At 46.6% G+C, this 25755-nt stretch overlaps 1 protein-coding gene across 1 annotated transcript in view; it reads right to left on the bottom strand.

Annotated features, from left to right (window-relative positions):
• Positions 1-25755, bottom strand: part of RAB3GAP2 (RAB3 GTPase activating non-catalytic protein subunit 2) — a 586520-nt gene that overhangs the window by 333317 nt on the left and 227448 nt on the right. The window contains exons 10-12 of the mRNA XM_078649806.1: positions 23209-23357; positions 13539-13618; positions 13008-13097 (exon numbers count right to left, since the gene is read on the bottom strand). Coding sequence (XP_078505932.1) covers positions 13008-13097; positions 13539-13618; positions 23209-23357 — 319 coding nt within the window. The remainder of the gene's footprint in view (positions 1-13007; positions 13098-13538; positions 13619-23208; positions 23358-25755) is intronic.

Raw genomic sequence — 25755 nt, forward strand, 5'->3', positions numbered from 1 at the left:
TTGTGTTTTCTCTCTTAGCATTCCTACCAACTGGCATTCCTCTCCCTTTCCACTGCCCCTTAGGAACCTCTCATGACAGCCTGATTGTCGGAAAATCTGAAGCTCACACCCCCTCAGCCTTACGTACCAAGCTACGCCCCTGGGAACTTGGTCCCCGAGTCCTGAAAACGATTTGAGCACACTCTGAATCCCAGTCACATGTGGACGGGGAGCCGTCAGGCCCTGTAGCCAACACTATTGGAGCAGCCAACTCCTTTGGCCAAGCGCAGCAGAGATTGACCTCAGCCAACCACCCTGGCAATGGTCTGCTGATAACATCATTCAATCAATCATTGTGAAAGTGGCCCATAGGCTTTCTGGACTTCAAGTATTTCAACAAGCTACACATGTGCTCAATTTTGGATCACCCTTCAAGTGATTATGAACATAATCGTTGCTGGGCATATTTCTGTCAACTTACCCACAGTCGGTGGATTTAACCTTCTTTCTACTGTCATTCACCCACCTAACAAACAACATGCTTCCATAAACTTTAATGGGATAGCCCACTTTAAAAACCTTGAACACCCACTAAAAAGAGTTTGTTCTCTAGTCACCTTGATGGGATTATCTACTTAAATACATCACCTGACCCGCAATTTAAGGCAAGAGGGTAACAGGTATACATTGGCGAGTAATAAGACACTTAAAGCTGGGCCCTATGGAGAACCCACCCAAATGTATTAAAATACACTACACCCGTTCTTGAGATGAGCGCAATGGCATACAACATTAGAGCTATGCTTACAAAAACAATGTGCGTTAAAACATCTCTAAGTGGGTGCCTTTACATTCAGCATTATTCAACAATCTGAGTAACCCTTACATTCTACATTAATCAAAATCTTCAACAAAATTATGCAAATAAACATCCACGCATTAATAATCTTCCTCTATACATAGAATTTGTTTACATCACCATAGAACAACTATTTAACACAAGCACATGCCCAGATATCAACTGGTGGATAACATATTGTGAACAGAAGCTTTAGCTTTTCTTTAGCTTTTTTTTTTTTTGCAACATGGTTTGGCTTTAAGACACAACCCTACTTTGCAACCGACCATGGCAACCAACATCAGGTACACAGCCTTTGCATTTTTTAACATGGAGGACTGCAAGTACCAAAAACCTATAGCCACAGTTGCCTCCAGTTCTTACCCTATTTCCATTTTAAGCAGCCACACTTGTAAACACAGTGATAATATTCTTTATGTGACTAAAGGTCCTTTACTACTAACTTTCCTTTTTTTTTTAAATGTGAGGGGTTAGGGAGGAATTTGAATAACAGTATCATGGAGGATGTCACGAGTGATGTAATTTGAGATGTCATCAATGTTGTCATTTAGCATGTCATGAATCTATATTACTATTATAAAGCAAGAACTTTGAACCTTTGAGGCGGGTAAACTCGGGAATCCACACACCCGATACATCATTGTAATCGTCAGGGTGTGCAGATGGACACAGGCTATATAAACTATAAAAATATGCGTTATTTAAAAAAATGTACCTTAAAAAAAAAGTAGTCCCTTCGAAGTAGCGCCGGCCGCGACCTGCGTGCTGATGTCAGGAGCGCGAGGAGGAGCGGCGTCCAGGGGCGGCGGACATGGCGCGGGAGAGGAGCGGTGACGAGCGGAGTACAGGCGGTGAGGACCGGCGGACAGGCGGGAGGAGCGGCGGAGTGGTGAACTTAGGAGCGCGGGGGAGGAGCGGCGGCTGAGGTAAGGCTCCGGGGGACCCACGGACAATGTCGGGGCAGGCGGGGGTCGGGGCAGGCGGGGGTCAGGGCAGGCGGGGGTCAGGGCAGGCGGTGGTCGGGGCAGGCGGGGGCCCGGGCTGCTGGACAATGTCGGGGCGGGCGGGGGGCGGGGGAAGCCCGATTGCTCCCAGACAAGGTCGGGACGGGCTGCTAGTGATGTAATATGAGAGATCATATAGTGCATGATGCGGGTGAAAGTTATAGTTAGTTTATTAAACTATAATTGGCCAATTTCTGTGTTTTTATGCTTTTTAAACATCAGTTCTTATCTTATTTGAACATCTAGCTATGAAGTTACTTTAATCTTGTTTTATTCAGTGATTTTCTTTTTTACACGTAAGCCAAGATCTGGTTATCTTACATAACTTTATTTGGCCTTACATATGTCTCTATTGAAAAGCCATTTTTGTTTCTCTAACAAACTTTGACAGTGTTTGATGATTCTGCACGAAGCTTTCCCAAAAAAAGTGATGGACTGATTTGGGTTCTCCATGGTAAATTTAAAGCAGTTCCATCTGACAGGTTGCAGGGATACTAAATATAATTACACCAAAAATGTGTCAGGTGGGCTTGAATGGGTTAAAAAATTAAAAATATCCAGGAGCATTTGTCCGCGAACTGTCACTGAATCCAGGTTCAAGGGCTGTTCCCAGGCCCAAATCTAAAAAAATAATGAACTATTTCCCCATAGTCCACTTCAAGTCCAACAAATCTTTAGTCCTGATTTAGATTTTGGCGGGACTACTGTTGTCATTTCGCAGCGCAGTTTCCAAGTACTCTGTCAATCTGACAGAATCCCTATTTCAATCAATCAATCAAGCAGGGGTTTGTGTAGCACGCTACTCACCCATGAGGGTCTCAAGGTGCTGGGGAGGGGGGGCGGCTCCGGATCAGTCGAAGAACCAGGTCTTGAGGTCCTTCCTGAACGCATGCAGGGTCGGGGAGCGTCTGAGGTTCACATGGAGCTTGCTCCAGGTCCTAGCTACGATGTGGGAGAAGGCTCTCCCGCCCGTTCTGTTTCTGCGAATGCGGGGGACCTCCGCCAGGGCGAGGTCGGCGGAGCGGAGGTTCCTTTTGGGTATGTAGAAAGATACTCTCTCGTTGAGGTATGTGGGTCCAATGTTGTTGAGGGATTTGTAGGCATGGGTGAGGATTTTGAAGGTGACCCTCTTCTCGACGGGGAGCCAGTGGAGGCCTCAAAGGTGTTGGGTCATGTGTTCGTGACGCGGTATCCAGAGGATGAGTCTGGCTGTGGCGTTCTGGATGGTTTGGAGTTTGTGTAGAAGAGCTCTGTTGATTCCGGTGCAGAGGGCATGGCCATAGTCCAGTCTGTTGGTTATGATCACGTGGGTGACTGTCCTGCTGCAGTCGGGGGGATTAATTTGAAGGTCTTATGGAGGATGCGGAGGCAGCTGAAGCTAGTGGAGGCGACAGCATTGATCAGACGATTCAGGGAGAGGGAGGAGTCCAGGATGATGCTGAGGTTTCGTGCATGGTCAGTCGGGGTGGGTGGGTTCCCGAGTGCGGAGGGCCACCAGGTGTAGCCCCAGGCAGAGGTGCAGGGTCCGAGGATAAGGACCTCAGTCTTCTCTGAGTTGAGCTTCAAACAGCTGTCTTTCATCCAGGTTGCCACATTCTTCATTCCTTCCTGGAAGTAGAGTCTGGTGTCTTCGGGATTCTTCGTGAGTGAGAGGATGAGCTGGGTGTCATTGGCATAGGATACAATGCTGAGCCCATGCTGTCTGACAACAGCGGTGAGGGGTGCCATGTAGATGTACAAAAGCGTGGGGCTGAGCGATGATCCTTGGGGTACTCCGCAGTTGATGTGGGTGGGTTCGGAGAGGTAGGGAGGGAGTCTGATCCTCTAGGTTCTGCCAGAGAGGAAGGATTGGATCTAGTCGAGGGCGGTTCCTTGTATCTCCGCATCGTGAAGTCTGGCTCAGAGTGCGAGATGGTGTCGAAGGCTTTGGAGAGGTCTAGAAGGATGAGGGCCGCGGTGTGTCCCTGGTCGAGTAGCATGCGGATGTCGTCAGTGGCGGCGAGCAGGGCAGTCTCGGTGCTGTGGTTGCTGCGGAATCCAGACTGGGAGACGTCTAGGATGCAGTTCTCTTCAATGGAGGTGGTCAGCTGGGCGTTAACGAATCTCTCTGTGACTTTGGCCGCGAAGGGGAGGAGAGAGATGGGTCGGTAGTTTTTCAAGTCCGTGGGGTCGGCCGTTGGTTTCTTGAGGAGGGGTTTAACCTCTGCCCGCTTCCAGTCGTCTGGGCAGATGCCGGATTTGAAGGAAGAGTTGATGGTCCGTCCAAGTTCGGGTGCGATTGTGGCCCTGTGGAATATCTGTGGTGGGCAGGGGTCCTTTGGGGCTCCTGAGTGGGTTTTCTTCATGGTCGCGGTGATGTGTTTGACAGTGGCGGGATCCCAGGTCATGATGGTGGACTTGTCGGCGGAGGTGGTGTTCGGAGGGGTTGTTCGGTGCTGGTTCGCTGAAGTTGTCGTAGAGGACCTTGATCTTCAGATGGAAGTAGGAGCTGAGTTTGTTGCAGAGTTCCTGGGAAGGTGGGATGACCGTGGCTTCGCAGGTGGGTTTATTGGACTGCTGTATGATGTTGACTAGTTCCTTGGCGTTGGTTGGTTGGTCTGGACTTTGTCTCTTATGAAGGTCCGTTTGGTGTGTCTTTTGCGCTGGTGGTATTCCTTCAGGGGGCTCCTGTGGTTGTTCTGTGCTTCCGTGTTTTTAGTAATGCATATCAGTAGGCTCTGTTTCTGTCCGCTAACAGCCTGTTATTTGACTTAGGCGCCTTGACGCCCACTGGGCATAGCTGCGCGTTATAAATGATATTTAAATTAAAATTAAATTAAATTAGTATCGCCAGGTTTTCTCTAGGCTTCTGCAGGAGCGCCAGGCTTTTTGTAGTTCTGTGGTGACCCAGGCGGCCTTCAGAGGGCGTTGTTTGAAGGGGTGGTGGAGGGGAGCGAGCTTGTCAGCGCAGCAGGAGATCCATCGGTGAAGTTCTCTGGCTAAGGCGTTGGTGTCGGTAGTGGCACTGTTTTTTTAAAATTATATTTAGATGTATGCAGTCTGAAACTCCGTCCTCATCGACAGAGTGTTTAACCTTGCGTAGGTAGCTCGCCTCTGCCAAAGCAGCAGACACCTACGTTGGCTAATTGTACTGAAAAATAGAAAAGGGCAGTAAAGGCTATGTGCTAATCGCACTAGTATGTATCTACATAAGTTTCAATCTCTGAAAGCTCAACTATTTATGATCCTACACCCAAGCAATCAGCCTACACATAGAATTATTAGAACTAAAGCAGGAGCATTAATTTTATCTCGGTAAATATGTTATACTTAATTAAGAATGACATCAAATAATATCCTCAGACCAAATTGTTACAAAATATTCCTATTATCTGGATTTCAGCATCAAAAAGACATTCCCCTGAACAATAAGTATTCAGCCTAAACTCCTCTTCAAGGGGTGAACATTTCTAATACACAGAGTCACATACTCTTGTTGCAAATTTCTCCATTTATTTGTATTCTTTGTATACAGAAAATTAATCAGCCTAGCCCACGTGTTTTGTCCATGCAAACTTCACAGAGCAAATAATCCATATGTGTTCTCTCTGGTAGACAAAACTGCACTGTACAGTCTCTTTTTTCAGGTGTGATCCCAAAATGAGACACAAATTCTTCTCCACATCTCAAAATCTAGATAAAGATAGCATGCCATTACACTCCAATAATTATTCACCAGAAAGAATAAGTTCTTCCCACTGGGGTTAATATCTCCATAACCTCTACTGAGTAACGACCTTCGTTTCAGGGTCCGGATCCAGAAGACGAAGATCGTTACTCAGTAGAGGTTATGCAGACACTAATCCCAGTGGGAACTGACTGTGGTGCATAGTGTGATGACTGAGTGTGGTTTTCCAATGTAAAATAGTCCCATATGAACTCCGATAGAAGCATGCGCTAGAAGGCTAAATAATACACCAAATGGCCAACAGCACGATACTATATTGGGCGGAGCCAAAGCTATTTTAAAGATTAAGTGAAAAAATGTCTTACAGACAACTGCGCTATCAATCCAGACCTAAAAAGGACCATCTTAGATGTTATCTATTTGCCTCAAATATTCCCTCTACCCATCTATCAATCAAACAAATACACAAATTATGAATTTTATTACCTTAATTCAAAAACTAAAAATATGCAAAAATCGAAATTTTAAATGGGAAGGTTGGAGTGTTTTCACAGTTTAGTTTTACTTCTAAAAAAAGTCTCAGTTGCATTTAATGTATGCTCTCTATTTGCCAATCATCCTTACTGGATTCTGTCTGCTGTGCTGCATTGCTCCCATGAATCAAGATGAGGATACCAACTCAATTTTTATCTTCAAATTTGTTCACATTTACAAAGTGTTTTTCAATTTTGCTTTTATAAGCATGTATAGTTTATTATTCTGCTAATATTACTTATTTTCTAAACTGTCACGGACCCCCTGAGTTAGCATCACTGACCCCCAGGATTCCACTTGCACTAGTCCATTTCGTTTACCTCTGCCACCTTGCTAAACACAGAGGTCTAGCTACTCTACTCTCGAAAACCTGGTCAAGCTGGATAGAATACATTACAGCTACACATGAAGTCGTGCCAAGGTGGGTAACAGGAAATGTGGATGAATTGATATTTGCTTTATTCTGTAGTCACAATAAATGCAAACAGGAGTGGATTTACGGACAGGGCTTCTTTCAGCATATCTGTTTTTCCCTGGGGGTCAGCCTGGAATTTCATTTTCAACCCGTAGGGTGTTTTTTCCTTCTGGTTGATGCTTACACTATTTCTTTCCAGGGTTGTTAAATTGTGCAAAAACTTCTGAATATGACCTTTGCAAAATCAGCTATTTTCAAGTTCCAGGGTTTGTGCTGCAGGCTAAAACTAAATGTCTTTCATTCACACTTTGTGCTGCAGCTTTGGTAATTCATAGAACTGTTGTAATGCATCCCAAAATAGAAAACAAATATAGTGCTGCCTCTTAAAAAGACCACCACCAATTTGGCATCTTGGGGGTTTGGCTCAACTAGCCAAGATGACAGACTCCTAATCCTGGAGTGCCTCATCGGCCAGCACTTATCCTGCAGGCAGCATACTTCCACAGGAGCCAACCCAAGCTGAGAGGCCTCTGGGGATGAGCAAGACCCCCTTGGGAAACAATTCAAGGGGTGCCTCCATTTTGACGGGGGCCAGGTGGACGAGATCGGCCAGGAGTAAGGCGCAGCAGGCGTCAGGAGGACTAGGCCGCAGGCCCTGCTGGATCGCCAGTTAACACCCGCATTCACACGGGAGTCTGGGGCCCGCAGCAAACATGAGTCCTGAGAGGCGTCGCTAGAGTGGGGCCTGGAGCCCCCCGACCCCTTTCTGCCACGAGGGGCTACAAGTGACTGTACGGGGCTTGGCCGCCCAGCTGATCGGCAAATTCCTACCGCCCTGGCAAGCACAGCGCTTGGGCTCTGAACTTATGAGCACAGCAGAGCCTGAAATACGGCGACGCCTGCCCCTGGAGGCACCTGAGACCTGGGGAGTGGCTTCATTTGCAGAAACTGAGGCAGGAGAGCTCCGGGACAGGGAGTCCCTATACCAGAGCCGGCTCCTCCATTGGTGCGAAGAAGTGTTGCCCCACTAACTAAAATGGCCTCAGAGATGAAAAATAATATGGTAATACAGTTAATTTATTACCATTTTATTTTTTATCAACCTGTCCCGAACCAAGTGTTAGGATGGGGCATGGCCTGCTGAGTGGTAGCAGCAGGGAGGAGTGGTGGGCTGCCTGTGCGCTAGTTTACATTGTGAATGTCTTTTGCCGGCAGTCTAGCGAAGGCCAGCCAGACAATCGAACTTTCAATTTCTCAACCCAGCTGTCCTAGACAGCTGGGATTAGAGCAAGCATAGGACTCCAAAGTGCTCGAGAGCATCAAGGGAGGTGCTCCCTCCAATCCTAGAGCTTTTCCCATGCTAATTAACAGCATTAGAGCAGCACCAGGATTGGTTAAGGGAGTTGGCTGGGGCCCGCGCTGGAGTCTCGACAAGAGAAGAGAACTAGAGCGAGGAGGACGTGTCGTCTGCTGCATTCAAGGTAAGTGGCTTTTTATATTATTATGTAAGAGAAGAGCGTGCATCCAAACCACCCATTTGCCCACCTCACCACTCTTGGAGTTGCCAGCCGCCACTGCCCCATCCATGGTGAGACGTTGAAGGAGTTGACGTATCCCCCCTCGAGAAAGAGAGAGAGATTGTTTCACTATGATGTCATGATATACATTAGGTACGGTACAGAAAGGGGACTGTAAGATAGGTTTACTCTCTGGGTCTACCCCACAATGCTTTTCTGGGAGTGGAATAGTGGATCAATGTGCCCCTTGCACTTTCACATGTTAAAGATTGGGTAGCCAGCAGTTGTTGGACTGCCCTGGGGTTGGGGTGTTGGGACACCTCTTTTAAGGTTTACTGTTGAGGGGAACAAGGTATCGAGGGGAGGGCTGGGGGCAGAGCAGGGAGGCGTTGTTGGCTATTGCTGACTATAACTCGGGGTAAGCACTAATCTGGGTGAGGGCGCAAGCCCCCTTTGAGGTCACAATGGGCAAAGCAGATAGAGAGGGAGGATATGTCCTGGTGGAGGGTCGATTATATGGCAAGCAAGTAGTGCTGGGTGGCATGTTTGCACCCAACCAGGACCGCATACACTCTCTGAGGTCACTCCCTTCACAACTGGGCCACCTGGCAGAAAGTGCCCTGCTTCTTGGAAGTAACTTCAATAGTGTACACCACCCTGTACGCTCCACGTCCGATGCTGGGGCACTTGCACATAAAACTGCGAAGGGTCCGAGAGACTGTATGTCTCACTGGGAGCTAGAGGCGGTTTGGTGTATACAACATGGTTCAGACAGGGATTACTCATATTACTCTAGTATGTACAAAATCCACACACAACTCAACCGCAATGTCTGCTCTAGGGGGCTGTGTCGGTATGAAACTCAAACAGAATATCTCAGATGCACTCTTTCAGACCATAGTCCGCTACTGCTGACCTTTAAACCTGTAGACGAACGTCCAGCAATCCATGTGGCGACTTCACCTGGCAGCCCTCACAGATATCCCTTATCTCGATACACTGCGAGATGCAATAGTTCATTACTTCACAGCCTACCAACGGACAATCCCGAGCTGCCTGGTTGAATGGGAGGCCTTTAAGGTGGTGGTCTGAGGGCATTGACTGAACCAGACTGTTGGGAGTCCACCGGTAACTTGACCAAGAACTAACGCAATTATGGGGCAAACTACACAAACTAGTTAATAAATTGGGGCCGGATCCAGAGGCTCTAGCTAGGTTGTTAGAAACAAGTGAGAAATAAAATGTTGTCCTGGAACGTCTAATACACCATAACTATAACGTACATATTAGCCAAGCACATGAAGAGGAGGGAAGAATGGGAAACTCCTGGCCAGGCTTACTCGGCCGGAGAGTAGAGGCACCCCCATCACCAGCCTACTTTCACAGGAGGAAGCAATGCTCTCCTCCCTTAAAGACATTAACTAGGTGTTTAGAGGTTATTACGCCACACTGTACCGACCAATATGCACCGACCTGCTAGGGTCTCATCATTCCCTCCTGGACCACTTGGCGCTCCTACACTTCCCCATTGAGGATGCCGAAGACTTGGGAGGCCCAATCACAGTTCAGGAAATAAGGAGCGCCATCATAGACATGTTTTGTTATGTTATTAATTTCGTAAAGCGCATAGCTGCCCCAGTAAAGGGGCGTCCCAGCGCTGATCCCAATGCAAAGAGGCGAGCGAGTTATTTCGGGAAGAGATAGCCTTTCGGAAGGATACATGATTTTGGATGTTTCTGATGTTAGGAGGAAGAGCATTCCAGAGTTTACTAGTAGATCTCCTGGAACAGGACTGCCGGCGGAATTGTATGCTGTCTATGCCAGAGTATTGTCTATGAGACTGGCACTTGACTCGAGGCTCCTTCCATCCTCTACTACAGGGGCGTCGATTGTTCCTCTACCTAAGTCCAAGGCCCCAGAGTCACAGCCATAGCATTCCGGCCCATCTCCATGCTAAACATGGACTTTAAAATACTCACTAAGGTGTTGGTGACTAGGCTGTTGCCGCATATGAGGACACTGATCCATAAAAACCAAAATGGGTTTATCAATATTCGTCAGCTATATAGCATTCTTTACAACAGCAACTTAACGACCAAACTGCAGGCTATCAACATGTCAGTAGACCTGGAAAAAGCCTTTAATACCATAAGGTGGACTTTCTTGAGGAGGTTATGCCCCACATGGGTTTCAGTTTGCACTGGGTCAAATGTGTATGGCTATTGTCTACAAGCCCCACTGCCTTAGTCAAAACAGGTTGCACGATCTCTGACTCATATGACATACACCAGGGCACGAGACAGGGGTGCTCTCTGTCTTCCCTCCTGCTTGCTACTGTTGTTAAGCCATTGGCGCAGGGGTGTGAACATAACATATGCCTCTAAGCAGAAGATCTGCTGATCTATATGGCGAACAGGGAAGTGGACATTGCCTACATGTTACAGCTAATAAAAGAGTTCGGGACTTATTCAGGTCTTCAAGGGACTATGGCAAAGACGTGTATGTTTCTGGTAGTCCGTGACACCCCCTAGACAACGGGTTTTCCACTTGCCATACTCTGGGCACCACATACCTTTATTAGGCATTCAAATCTTTCATGAGATGAAGGACTTGCTGGGGGCCATTTGGAAGTGGCATTGCAATCCCTCAGGTCTTGAGATCCCTTCTGGAGATCGCTTGGACTGCCTCTTAAACCACGTATTGGATCTCCAAAACGGTGATGCTTCCGGGGCTACTATACTACTTCACTAATTTATTGGTGGGTATACTGACTCCCAGATTTCATACAGTTGGACACCATCCTTCGGGAATTAATTTGGGATGGACGTTGCCATAGGGTCTCACCTGAGACTCTCCACCAGCCTCCACTGGAAGGTGGGTTGGTAGTCTCTAACTTTGAGCTATATTTTGCAGAGGCCCAACTCCAGTGGATCACCCGGTGGCTGGACGGTGCTAATCAAGCAGAGCTTGGTCCGACTGGCCTGGAACCGAATCAAGGGGACTTACAGGCCAAACTTCTTAAACCGGCCCTGAATATTCCGCGGCCAGGGTTTCTGCTAAACACCGTGCTGCGATGCTGGCATAGGTGTGTCAAAGGTATGGGCAGAAATGTACTTTATGCATCTGCACTGCCGTTGGTGGCCCTGCAGCATGGGAACCCTCTCTCTTTCACTGCCAAGCAACTCGCCATATGGATGGAGGCGGAGAACGCGACGATCAGTAATTGTTACCATATGGGCACACTAATCTCACTAGAGGAGCTGGCCGCACAGAATGACCTGCCACAGTGCCAATTGCTTACCTATGAGGCGATGTGGTGGACCTTCTGGGGACTATGGGGCATTGGTGTTGAGGAACCACAAACCCATACTGTATTCCAGTTATTACTGACAATGGGGTCGGGCCGCACCTCATCACATGGTCCTATAAAGCATTAAATGTGATGGCTAGGAAATCCCTGGATGTGCTTAAAGAAAAATGGGAAACGGTGCTGGGAAGTGACATCACCGACCCGAAACGGGGTAAAATCCTGGCATACCTGCAGAGCGCGTCACACAATACATGGCTAAAGCATATACAGTTTAACTACACACACGACATGCCTGACCCCACAGAAAACCATCGCCATTTATGGGGGAGTATCAGGGATGTGCCCCCGTTCTGAATTTCAAGATGCAAACTTTTGCAACATAATGTGGGTCGTGCACTCATCTACAGACGTACTGGGGAACTATGCTGGCAAAACTAAATGCAATCTTCAATTGTAAGCTCATGTGCGTTATAAAGATGTGTTTGTTGGGCATATTTTCCAAACCCAAACCTAAGAAGATCGGAATAGGGTTCCTGGATTTGGCTGATACTGGTGACGAGATGCATAGCAATGGCCTAGAAGTCCAGGGAGGGGCCTGGTGTGGATTACTGGATCAGAGATGTAACCATGTGGGCCCAAGCAGAAAGAAGAGCTCTACCAAGAGAGGAGACCGGTGGGGTGCATAGGAAACCGATAGCTGGCCTCTGGACGGAGGTGTTGGAAGAATGGGAAACCCTTCTGGGTGCAATGAGTCCTCTTAGCAATCCCCAGAGAGGGTAGCCAGCTTGAAAATCCTGCACTTAGTTAAGAGGCCGGTGTGGCACACCAGGATGTCTTGGAAGTCCTGGGTGGTTGCGTCTGCCCGACCCACTCCTGGTGGGCCTGCTGCCCGTGGTGGTGCGTTGGTCCTCTCCCCCACTGAATCTAATCTGGAGGTTTCCGATTGCTGGCCAGATGCCCCCCCGCTGTTTCACCTGTCCAGTCGGTCCTCCCATGAGATGAGTCACAGTAGTGTTGCATACCACACTCGAGACAGTAGATTGCAAGTTCCGAGTTGATTTGTGTTAAAAATAAGGTCTATTCTACTTAATACTACTGGACTACTGTCATAGAGAGCTTGTCAAACTCAGCTTGAGGGATCATGTACCTAAGTCTACAGATAAACACCCCCATGCAGGAGCCAGTTGCGCAAATCCCCCATTTTATAAGATATATACTCACGGAGGCTCCTAGGCAACAGAGATTAACTGGCTGAGGGACTGAGGCGTGCATGACCTTCTGCCCTGCTTTTGTTTCTTTGACAAATATTGTACAATTGTTTCTTGTTTTTTCGCAAAGCTTATTGTATAACAGATACATCGATGACCAATGGGCCTGAGGGCACCTTGTAGCACACATGTTGCACAGAATGGAAAAATTTGGAGGTGTGGAGAAACGTTGGGCACGAATAATGTTTTGCACTGTGTTCCAGGTCTATACACAACAGGAAAAGCATGCATATGTAAAAGCAAGTTTAAAAGAAATAACAAATTGGCATTGTATACTTTGGCCTGACTGTGTACCACTTGAGGAGCAATAGAACATCAAGCGTTTTTTGTACAGGGTAACAATCATTTCCCTGGCATCAGAGATGATTGTTTCGTACTGGGATGAGTTGTGCATCTGTACACCCACAACTCAAGGGATTTCAGCGGGATGTACACCGTTTCTGTATTTTATTACCTTACAGCCAAAGGAGTCGCGGGTTCGACTTTCGGCTTCTGTTTTTGGGCAGGTTCTTCTTCATGTTTGCTTTTCCAACCAAGCCATCCACTAAAACACAAATATAAGAACATTAACTAATGTGATATTTGATAAGCAATATCACAAGAATAAGACTGTTGATACTACCATGCAACACAACACCAGTAGAATTTCCATGGGACTTTTTATCTTTCTAAATTCCAGCTCAGAGTATCGCAAAATAACACACACTTGTGCATTCCAGGTGACATTAAAATAACAGCTGCTTAATAATGTCTTTCCAACTGAAGCTCTTCATACTTCATACATAGAAACAGCAGTTACAAACATATATTTCATTATTTTTTTGGTGGGGTGAGTTCTGCTTGACCCCGGAACACTGGCTAAACAAGGAAGGGTGGACATACTGAATTATCAAGCAAATACTGCTCTCACAGAACACTCCATACAGGGAAAACCATTCTTTAACAAGTTTAACAAGGACGGAGCACTGTTTTTGCAACACATTACCTGGCCGCATTGAAGAGCGCAGACGTAAGCTTGCTGGCGACAGCTAGAGCCACGTGAGACAATAGTGGTTGCGTGCTGCCCTGAAAAACAATGCAAAACTCGATTCATCAAGTCTGGTAATAAGAAACATTCTGAAGCCCATCCTTGCCACTCAAATAAATGGCAGAAGATAGGGCTGTTGGAAATCCTCTAGGATCGAATTATTGGATTGGGTGACTAAGTGAGTTCATGTTATGAGGACATAACTGCCGAAAAGAAAGAGAATATTAGGATAATACATTATTGACTCAGTGAAAAGCAGAACTTAAAGACAACAAGGAAATCAGATTTCTATCCCACGTTGAATACACAAGACGTGGATTTCTGGGGAAAGAAGCTGACAGCTATAAGGTGGGAGGTGTAGTGGTATGCTTTTACCTGCAGTTTTTATTAATTTGTGTGAAGTGCCAGGTAGCCCCTTACAGCCCCCTTTGAAGCACTTAAAATGTCTTACCTGTTGGAAATCCAAATTTACAAAACATCACTTAGGGCCTCATTACAAGTTTCTAGGTAATTCCTCAGGAAGATACGTGGCTGTAATTAACAATTCTGGTCCATACCTGCCCGTGAGTTAGCAGGCATTGCAAGCTTCTCTCCCTGAAATGGGGAACCAACGTCGAATTCCACATCTTTATATATATTTACATGAGGGCCCAAATCTGCACACACTTGCTACCTGCTTGAAGTACGTGGGTAAATGTTGCAGGGGCTTTTTTGCTTTTCCCAGCACAGGGAAGGCTGAGGGCTAGGAGAGGCACAGCTTCTTTTATTTCAGGTGCAGGGAGCTTTCTCTGCTCTCCCATGCCATGCACTGAAGGGGGACAGAGGCTGGGCGTAGCCACTGCCTGCAGCTCCTCACAAGTATATAAGTGTTGTGTCTTAAGACCTGAAACTATCGGGCCTGCAGTTGGGGGGCCTTGGGGGGAGGGGAGCGGAGGAGCGCAATAATTCTGGGTCTGTAGACACCGGAAAACATGTACTTTCCCACAGCAGTATTACCACTGGGCATACTGCACCAAGTAACACATAATGGGGGTCTACCTATATGTTATGATTTTAATCTCATATCTATAAAATTTGTTGCATGCCGAGCTTGGTCAATGGTCAAGCTTGAGCTGATGTGAGATCAGGATCTGACATAGTATCAGCACCGGTTCATCAACCAGTGCCGGTGGCATTGGTCCTGGAATTGAGGCAGCATGTACCAGCGTAGATCTTGAGGTCAGAGTATAAGTCTTTATCAGAGCTGGTATAGGCCCAGTAATGTTTCCCAAGAGGACAGACGGTGCTGGGGAAGGACCCACTGCTGGTAACCTGACTGGAGGCGCTTACGGTTCTATGGAGCATAAAGGTCCTCCAGAGTGAGCCAGAAGCGCACTCTAATTTGCAGCATCGCCGCTTTGATGGCCTCGGTCTGCTGTGGGGTTGGTGTCAGCCTGGGAAACTGGGGCCCGTCAAGTCCAACAGAAGGATAGGATCTGTGGCTAGAGAACTTAAGAGAGCGTAGCTTAATACTTTATATCCTTGTGGCTTCTCTTTGGAGTAAAAAGTTGTGGAATGGGATTGAATCCCACTTCAATTTGTTATGCTTGGACTCTGACTTACCCCAAAACTTTGGGTGGGAAGTGGAACACTTACGAGAAAGGCCCATGACTTAAGTTGTGAACTGCACAAATGAGACTTCTTGTATTCACCACTTCACCTCCTGGTCTATAATCAGGTGCATTAGAGCGCATTTAACAAACAATTTCAGCTTGCACCAGGAGGCCAGAAATCAAAGGCACATCTTGTGCAGGTCCAACACCGACATCTGCTTCCTGCAGTAAAGGCACGACTAGAATTCTGTTGTTTTTGGTGGGAAAATTTTTCCCTAGCACACTGTTCAATAGTCAATTTTGGAGTCGCCAGAAGATTAACAATGCAGAAGAGGAGCTCCAGGTCCGAGGTGGAAAGGAAGGAATTGCCGTCAGGGCGTGGGGCTAGTGCTTATGCAGCTTTGCTCTGCATTTTCTTGGGTCATATAGAATCAGCGAAGAGCCACACAAGAACAATAGTTACTTACCTGTAATCTGTGGTTCTCCAGTATTGGTGTCTTTCATAGATTCACATGCCTGAATCATTCCCCGTCGTCGGAGTGGGAGTCCCATGGTATATAAAAAAGCAATAATATGCTATAATAACATTGGAAAAACCAATAAATACCAACCAGGAAGTAAAGTAGCCCAAGCTACAGTAGAAAAAACTTCCACACTCATGACTATCCTAGTCATTTTGTATAGTCCAAACTACAGCCAATCAGGCGACAGCACCCACCAGAATGTTCTCCCCAGAGGCTCAGGCTCTCAGATTTTCTCGCACAGGAGTGAAACTAAAAACATCCTAGCCTAAGAGCCTCAGAGGGGAGGTGGGCGGGTTGCATGTGAATCTATGAAAGACACCAATACTGGAGAACCACAGATTACAGGTAAGTAACTATTGTTCTTCTCCAGTATTAGGGTGTCTTTCATAGATTCACATGCCTGAATCAGAGTAGATAGCAGTACCGAAATAATGCTTGGAAGACGCTTTTTGTAACAAATTTGTACATAGCAAGTATATACATTCACATAATAAAATGCCAACATTCATATATGCATGAAAAAACTTGCAAGCACATGAGAATGCATCCATAGTAGGTATGGAATAAGCGTCTGGAAAGCAGTACAGAGGAGGTGGGAAAAACAGAGGCTCATCTTATCTGAAAAGATTGCGTAGAACCGCTTGACCCACTGACGTATCAGCCTCGCTGGCAGCATCCGAACAATAATGCCTGGTGACAGTATGTCTGTTGGATAAAGTCGCTGCTCTGCAGATTTGCTGACGAGGAACTCCAGCGAAAAGAGCAATCGAGGAAGAAACAGCTCTTGCAGAGTGAGCTCTTGGAATTGTCTGTAAAGGTCTTCCAGCTTGAAGATGGCAAAAGTCAATAGCTGCAGAAATCCATCTAGCTATGGTTTGTTTAGACACTGCTTGTCCTTGCCTTATCTTTCCATAGGCAATAAACAGTTGATCAGATTTGCGAATGGCAGAGGTCCTTTGCAAATAGAATTTTAGACATCTTCTGATGTCAAGGGTATGTAATGCCCTCTCCGTAGGGGATTGCGGATTAGGAAAAAACGTCTTTAAGATGACTGGTTAGTTTAGGTGAAAAAACGAAGGCACCTTAGGCATAAACCTTGGGTTTGTAGTACCACCACAGAATTGGACGTGAATTGCCAGAAAGGTGAATTGACGATGTCAGCTTGAAAATCACTGACTCTTCTAGATGAAGTTAACGCTACCAAAAAAGAAACATTCCATGTTAGGAATTTGAAATACACCCTGTGAATTGGCTCAAATGGGTGGCGCATGAGCTGCGCTAAAACTACATTAAAATGCCACGATGGAGGCGGACGACGTACAGGAGGAAACATTCTGAATAGTCCCTTAAAGAACTGTTGTATTCTTGAAGAATAAAGAGAGGTGGACCCATCCTGACGTCACCTTGAAATGGTTGCCAAAAAGACCTTCAACGTTGCATGAGATAAGCCTGATCTTGCCAAGTGCAAGAAAAAAAAGGTAATATCTGGTGTAGCGTTGCATGAAATGGGTGAACCCCAGCAGATTAACACCAAATGCAGATTCTTTACCATTAAAGTCTGTATGTCTTTAATTTAGCAGGTGCTTTCGCGTAAGCCAGTACCTCCTTACAATCCGTCAAGATTTTCAGATGAGCTAATTCAAGGTGCTCAGAACGCCAAGCTGCTAATTTTAGAGAAGCCGGATCCGGATGGCACATCTGACCATTCTGAATGGAGAGGAGATTCGGTATTGGTCGAAACTGTATTGGATCGCACTCAGAGAGGAGAAGAAGTTCGGTGGACCAGAATTGGCGAAGCCACCTGGGGGCGAAGAGAATAAAGCGACATGGCTCTTTCTTCATCTTCCAGAGAAACTCCCGGAACCAACAGTATCAGAGGAAAGGCGTAAGCATATATTTGAGACCAAGTTATCGAAAAATGCCTTCCCTTGCGAGTCCCTGTGGGTAAGCCAGCTTGCAAAGAAACAGGCATTAGCTGTTCTTTTTCATCGCAAAGCGGTCCAGAACGGGATGACCCCACTGCTGGAAGATTCAATCCGCTGTTGGCTGATGTAATTCCTATTCGTTGTTGGACACCGTTGACCTGCTGATGGTGTCCGCCAGCACATTTGCAACTCACGGCACATGAACAGCCAAGAGATTGATCCTGTGTCGTATCGCCCAAGCCCATACCTCTTGGGCTTCATAAGATAGAAGAACCAACCTCGTTCTTCCCTGTATGTTTAAGTAATGCATACTTGAAGTATTGTCTGAGCGAACCAATACTGTGGCCCCTTGAATGATTGCACGAAAGGATTTGAGGGCTAAGAAGATGGCACCTAGCTCTAGCAGATTGATGTGCCAAGCCTTTTGTTGAGGGTTCCATTCCCCGCTGACTTTCAGCCCTCGAAGACATGCTTCCCAACCCTCGAGGGATGCGTCTGTAGTGATTGTGTAATTTTGGCGCTTCTTGAAGGAAACGCACACACCTTATACAAATTTCTTTCTTGGACCCGCCAAACAAGAAAGGCCTCTTGCATCCGAGGAGTGAGTAGAATGATATCTTCGGTTGAACTGGAGACCTGCAACCACTTCTTGTCTAGCTCCTCTAACAATTTTATCATGTGTAATCTGTAGAAGCACCACCAAGTGGGAGCTGCAGGCCCGTCGTTCGTGTGAGACAAACACCTTTGCTAGATTTGTACGGATTGATGCTCCGAGAAACGTTCATATTGGAGTTAGTACTAGTTGGGACTTGTCATGATTTGTTGAAAACCAGGTTTTGAAACAGTGACTGACAAGTCTGGGTGTGCTGGACTGCTTGTAAATAAGAGCGAGCACCTATTATACAGTTGTCTCAGTAGTGATGGATTTGTATGCCTTGCAGACATAGATAGGGTGCCACTGGTGCCCGGATCTACGTGAAGACACGTGAAGCCGACCTAAGTCCAAAAGGTAGGACTTTAATTGAAAATGTTTTGTACCTATTGTAAAGTGTAGCCACTTCCTGTGCTTAGGAAGAATTGGCACATCAAAATAGACATCTTGGAGGTTGAATGTAGTTATTAAGTCGTTCTGGCATAAGAACCTTAGGACTTTCTTGAGGTACAACATTGGTAAAGTTTGCGCAAAGATCTAAAATCATGCGCTACTTTCCTGATTTGCTTGTTGAGGAGGAACTGAGAGTAAACCCTAACGCTGTTGGAGATTCGGAACCACTCCAACGGTCCCTGTTTGTATCCATATAGACACTTGTGCAAACGACTCCCGTAGATGAGAAAGGTGGAGGTCCCTTTGGAGGTGTAGAAAAAGGGAAATTTGATAAATTCTAGAGTGTGCCCTTGGGCATGACGTTTAAAAACCCAACGGTCCTCTGTCACCTTTGACCAATTGGAATAAAAGTGAGACATTAGACCTCCGACGTCTTTTGGAGGGAATAAAGGTGGGTTCAAGGTAATCCATTGTTTCTTAGAAGAGTTGCCTCGGCTGTACGATGATTTTCTATGTAGGAACTGTTGGTACTTTGCCCATATGACTGTGTTTGATCTGAGTGACGCAGTTGGTTTTGATTGTAGGAGCCAATACTGGATGGAACTCCCTTGAAAAAAGGACGTGGATCTACGTCCTCGGCACCCCGAAAAGGCTGCGATTCTATATCCAGAGGGTGTGGGCAGTATCTGTGTGCTGGCCAGAAGGGATCCTCAATCAAAAGGCAAGTGAAGTATTGAAGTTGGAACCTCCTTGCGAAAGACGTAGCATTGAAGCAAAAATGTCTTCGCCATGCTGCCCCTCTTGCGAGCTGTCGAAAAACTTGTACACGCAATGTCCGCTGCACAGTGTATTATTAATGATGCACTACTCTCTCTCTCTCCCTCCCTCCTGCAGGATCTTCAAAGTGTGAGGCTTGGAGGATTCTGGAATACGTTCTACTAGCGCCAACATGTCAGAGCACATCTGGCGGCATACCTGCCCACTGGCTTGCAAGATAATCGCTGAACCGCCTGAGTAATGACTGAGTCAGGGTAGGTTGAGAGACTAGAAAAACAGGTGAACAGTGGCGAGCTTCACACGTCTTGTCAAGGCGTGGAAAAAACGCTGGCACAGAGTTTGGCCCCTGCATGAGTTTAACACCTTCTTCCTAATAAATTCTATGATAGGAAGTGAACGAACTTGCATCTGTGGCTTCCCCAGGACGAGGGGAAAGGGGAAAACCGATTCGCCGCTCTCTTAATAAGGAGGGGAAAACCTCCAATATTCTCCAAGAAGAATAATGGCGGAAGTAAAAAGCCATCACGCCATCACGTGGATGTAGCGGACAGCTGCTGTCGACGAAATAAATCGTCTACAAAAGCACTGTGCATAAAAGTCAATAGTGTGTGAAACCAACTGTCAACGGGCTCAAACGTCGACGAATCCAACAGTTGACAGGGTCATCTGTTAACGAAGTCAACTGGCGTCGAAGCTGAATGTTGACGGAGCTCACCGTCTACAGAGCTCACCGTCTACAGAGCTCACCGTCTACAGAGCTCACCGTCTACAGAGCTCACCGTCGTCTACGGAGCCCACCGTCTACAGAGCCCACCGTCTACAGAGCCCACAGTCTACAGAGCCCACCGTCTACAGAGCCCACCGTCTACAGAGCCCACCGTCTACAGAGCCCACAGTCTACAGAGCCCACAGTCTACAGAGCCCACAGTCTACAGAGCCCACAGTCTACAGAGCCCACAGTCTACAGAGCCCACAGTCTACAGAGCCCACAGTCTACAGAGCCCACAGTCTACAGAGCCCACAGTCTACAGAGCCCACAGTCTACAGAGCCCACAGTCTACAGAGCCCACAGTCTACAGAGCCCACAGTCTACAGAGCCCACAGTCTACGGAGCCCACCGTCTACGGTGCTCGCCGTCTACGGTGCTCGCCGTCTACGGAGCTCGCCGTCTACGGAGCTCGCCGTCTACGGAGCTCGCCGTCTACGGAGCTCGCCGTCTACGGAGCTCACCGTCTACGGAGCTCACTGTCTACGGAGCTCACTGTCTATGGAGCTCACCGCCTACGGAGCTCAACATCCACGGAGCTCATCGTCTACGGAGCTCACCGTCTACGGAGCTCACGGTCTACGGAGCTCACGGTCTACGGAGCTCACTGTCTACGGAGCTCACTGTCTACGGAGCTCACTGTCTACGGAGCTCACTGTCTACGGAGCTCACGGTCTACGGAGCTCACTGTCTACGGAGCTCACTGTCTACGGAGCTCACTGTCTACGGAGCTCACTGTCTACGGAGCTCACTGTCTACGGAGCTCACTGTCTACGGAGCTCACTGTCTACGGAGCTCACTGTCTACGGAGCTCACTGTCTACGGAGCTCACTGTCTACGGAGCTCACTGTCTACGGAGCTCACTGTCTACGGAGCTCACTGTCTACGGAGCTCACTGTCTACGGAGCTCACTGTCTACGGAGCTCACCGTCTACGGAGCTCACCGTCTACGGAGCTCACCGTCTACGGAGCTCACCGTCTACGGAGCTCACCGTCTACGGAGCTCACCGTCTACGGAGCTCACTGTCTATGGAGCTCACTGTCTATGGAGCTCACTGTCTATGGAGCTCACCGCCTACGGAGCTCAACATCCACGGAGGTCACAGTCTATGGACGAGACTACCGTCTACAGAGATCACCGTCGACGAGGCCACCGTCGACGAGCCTACCGTCGACGAGCCTACCGTCGACGAGCCTACCGTCGACGAGCCTACCGTCGACGAGCCTACCGTCGACGAGCCTACCGTCGACGAGCCTACCGTCGACGAGGCCACCGTCGACGAGGTCACCGTCGACGAGGTCACCGTCGACGAGGTCACCGTCGACGAGGCCACCGTCGACGAGGCCACCGTCGACGAGGCCACCGTCGACGAGGCCACCGTCGACGAGCCTGCCGTCGACGAGCCTGCCGTCGACGAGCCTGCCATCGACGAGCCTGCCGTCGACGAGCCTGCCGTCGACGAGCCTACCGTCGACGAGCCTACCGTCGACGAGCCTACCGTTGACGAGGCCAACTGTCAAAGACATTTACATCGACAAAACTCCCAGTGGTCGACGAGCCTGCAGTCGACAAGAGGGCACTGTCCTCACTGTCGTCGACGAAAGCCTGGAGGCGGTGTCGTTGCAGAGCACCAGTGACAGCAGAGATTGTCCTCTGAGAGTAAATCGACCGTATCGTCGACAAGCTGGCACATTTTTACGTAGAAAAGTGCGCAGAGTGAGTCTAGACGCCTGAGAGTAAATCTCGTGGGCGTAGATGTGGGAGGCACAGACTCAAAGAAGGCCAGAGACCCCTTAATTGTGATGTTACTTCAGCTGGTGAAGTAGAGGAGAAGCATCTCTTAACATCTTAACGTGCAGGACAAACAAAAAAATCCTCCCACATCAGAAGGGGGTATAGTCTAAGCACAAGAACAACCCCTTCTCTTCCTACCATGTCAGAGACAGGCAGAGTGCTGGTCCATATACTCTTCATGAGGGTTCACAGAAAAAGTCTCAGCTTTCCACAAGTCACGCAGGGCCTGAAGGTAGACTTCATGTAAGAAGATATTACAAAACTGTGATATTTTGAAGAAAAAATTGAGAAAAAAAACTATGAAAATTGAAGAAAACTGAGCAGAGCTCAGGGAGACTCCCTTCACACGACGTGCGGTAGAAAATCTGAGAGCCTGAGCCTCTGGGGAGAACATTCTGGTGGGTGCTGTCGCCTGATTGGCTGTAGTTTGGACTATACTAAATGACTAGGATAGTCATGAGTGTGGAAGTTTTTTCTACTGTAGCTTGGGCTACTTTACTTCCTGGTTGGTATTTATTGGTTTTTCCAATGTTATTATAGCATATTATTGCTTTTTTTATATACCGTGGGACTCCCACTCCGACGACGGGGAATGATTCAGGCATGTGAATCTATGAAAGACACCCTAATACTGGAGAACAACACTTATCAGAATGCGGGGGCACTGACACAAAATTGATTGGATCCACTCTGGTACATTGGGTATAGTCTAAAGTGAGCAATCAGAGGATGTATCCATCACAAATGGCATAAATGTGCTCAAGTGAAAACAAAGTCACTTGGCAAACGTAGGAATTGACTGTACATTTTCATGGATGTAAAGTTATTTTATTCAGATGGTCTCCATCCAACAAATCATTTTAATTTGTAGAGAGACAGACAGCCCAATAGTGTCCTCCCAAGCAGGATGGTTTCAAGGAATGACTTCTCCTACATTAACTTTGTTGCACTTTAAAGGAAAATGCTCTATCAGCTGGCGGCTAACAATGAATGGGTTATTTTCATATCTTCCAAGCTTGGCAAGTTCTCATTGTTAGTGTCTAGGCTGGCACCTGACACTCAGGCACCAACAATTATTTCACACACACCATCAACACATATTTAACAATCAGAAATGTAGTTCACATGGTATCAACACATATTTAACAATCTGCACAAAACAAGTTATGTTGAAGGTAAAGAAATAAGATGATGTAAGACATACCTCAAGGGCATAAAAGAAACCAGTGAATGGATTGGAGCCCACTGTGATATACTGCGACATGGCGGGAGGACTGCTCTTTATTGCTGCATTGTAGCCACCAAGAATGGAGGCCGTCTTCATTTGATCAAAGGGAGACAGGGTCATTATTCCTAATGCAACCAGAAAAGATTCAAGAGTTTCATGTGACTGCTTGTAGAGCTTCATTAAATAAAAGCAGAGAACAAAGTTGCAACTATATCATTACAAGTTGGCCTGGCCCCTTTGGGTAATGGTCAAAATGGTACTTTTTTCTACACGCTTAATTAATGGCACGCAAGAAGGCAAGCACGCATACACACAAACAAACACACACAATGCCACTGAATAAGAAGTCAACAAAATAGAGAAAGACATAGCTCAGCATATTATCCAACAAATATCTACAAATATCTATAAAAGAAAAACCATGAATTAGTATCTCTTTCCACAATTCCCTTTTTATATCATCTAATCTTACAGTAAAATGGCACAACATTTGATTGGGAAACCAGTGTCGTATAGGCTGGATAGACAACAGGTTAGACAAGCTCAAAGAAAAGATAAGACGGAAGCAATATAATAGGCAAACGTTGCTAAAGAAGTTCATTCATATTTATGTATACAATTTACAAAATTGTCCATGGATGATTCTAAATTCTTCCAAAGTCAGAGCTAACTAGGTAATGGTACCATTAAAGCCATCCAAATATCTGCTGTTTAGCTAAGCCCAGGTGCTCATAAGGGGCCCATTTCTGCTAACATTTAACTCTTTTGAATGACTGGATGAATGGAAATGGTGTATAGTAGATCTCTAAGACCAGTCACCTCATGGAACTTGGCACAGAATAGGGGGAGCAAACAAACAAAGACTTGATTGTATAAAGCGCCTGAAGAAAAGCTGTTTTTCTTGTAGTATCTCGGGTACACTGTGTACTGAGCTTCTACTGACATGCTCCACACCCAGACCCGGTGTCCATTAGCATAAATAAGCACAGGCAAAACCTTGCAATGCTGATTTCTAACCTACCGTACAAGTGCCTGGTGCTGAAGCAGTCAGTGGCAACCCCATTCCCGACACAAAATTAACCTTTTCTTGACAAAAATGATGTCAAGGACCAAAATGCAGCAGTGGACACTTGTGCCAATGCTTAACGAGTGATAGAAGTGTATTTTTAAAAAAGTAAGCACAGTCTCATTCTGCACATTATACCTAGATAGTCTGAAATACTAGCCCTGGGTTTGCATCAGTAATCTAATCAGAAACTACTGCCAAGAAAAAATGATTGGCTGGTATTATCAGGATACTGCAGAATCTATAATTAGAGGCACTCTTTTCCATTTCTGCCTAGAGGCCTCAGGCCATGTGTGACACCGTCTGCCATCCTTTTTGCGCCCAGTAGAACATTGCAATCTCACGTTAAACATTCTAAGAATAGACTGAAATATCCTGCTTACAAAGTGCTATAGGCTAAAATGTGAGAGATAACGGAATGTGTCAGCATTTCATGAAGCAACATAGCAGTTAGGAGCTTTAATTTTTTTTAATCTCTTTATTGCCATTTTCAAGGAACAAACGGATACATAATAGGCAGCCATAGATCGTAGAATCTAGCGATGAATTCGATCAAGCAGCCATGCAAGAAATCAAGGTCCCCAGAGGACTATAATGAATGAGGTTTCATGTGCAAGCTAATATATCCGATCCTTGTATAAAAAGCTAATACCATAAGAGATCAACAAAAACATCATCAATAACAATTGTAAGACTGGCTAGCAGGTGGAAGAGACCTCCCTAGTGACAAAGAGAGTAGAGAGGATACCACAGGAAGAAATGTACACAATAACAGCGTTCAGGAGGTGATGGGAGGCAGGAGAGAGTCTATTGTATAATATGTATGGGGAGCAACACCTTGGTGTCTGCAACAACCAATCACGACCTGTGGGGAGGGGGGGGGGCAGTCCAGGGAATGGTGCCTGTGGTCAGTCACCCCCTGAAGGATTTATTTATTTTATTTATCTATTTAAAAAGTTTAGTTGTATAGCGCGCACATGACCCTAGAGTGTATCAGAGCACTTTACAGAGAATTGCGACACACATAAGGGGAGACAATTGTGGCGAAACAGTGGCAAGAGACAAACATAGAACAGGTACGTCAACATAGTGGAGGGAATCAGAACCGAAACATTGCAAGGTATCATAAGTAAGCAGAGGAGCATGACACAATCCTGTTTCTTTTACTTTGCTTGATAGTGCTTGTTGTCTTTCAGTAAACAAAACTACAAGTACCAAAATGCAAAGTAAAGGTCAGGACTGGTTGAGATGACCTGCATCGCACACAGGATGACCTAGAAACTTTTGTTTGAAATAAAAGACATGCACAGAAAAATCAGACATTTTGAACATCCAAATAAAGATGTGTTTGTCTAAAGGCCCATTTGGCAGGTATAGAGGTCGGGCTGGAGGTTGAGGTGCATAGGTGAACACTTGCCCTGCAGGAAGTGGGCAGCTCCCACTGTTATATTTTTGAC

This window comes from Lissotriton helveticus, chromosome 6 (assembly GCF_964261635.1).
Source record: "Lissotriton helveticus chromosome 6, aLisHel1.1, whole genome shotgun sequence".
NCBI lineage: Eukaryota > Metazoa > Chordata > Amphibia > Caudata > Salamandridae > Lissotriton > Lissotriton helveticus.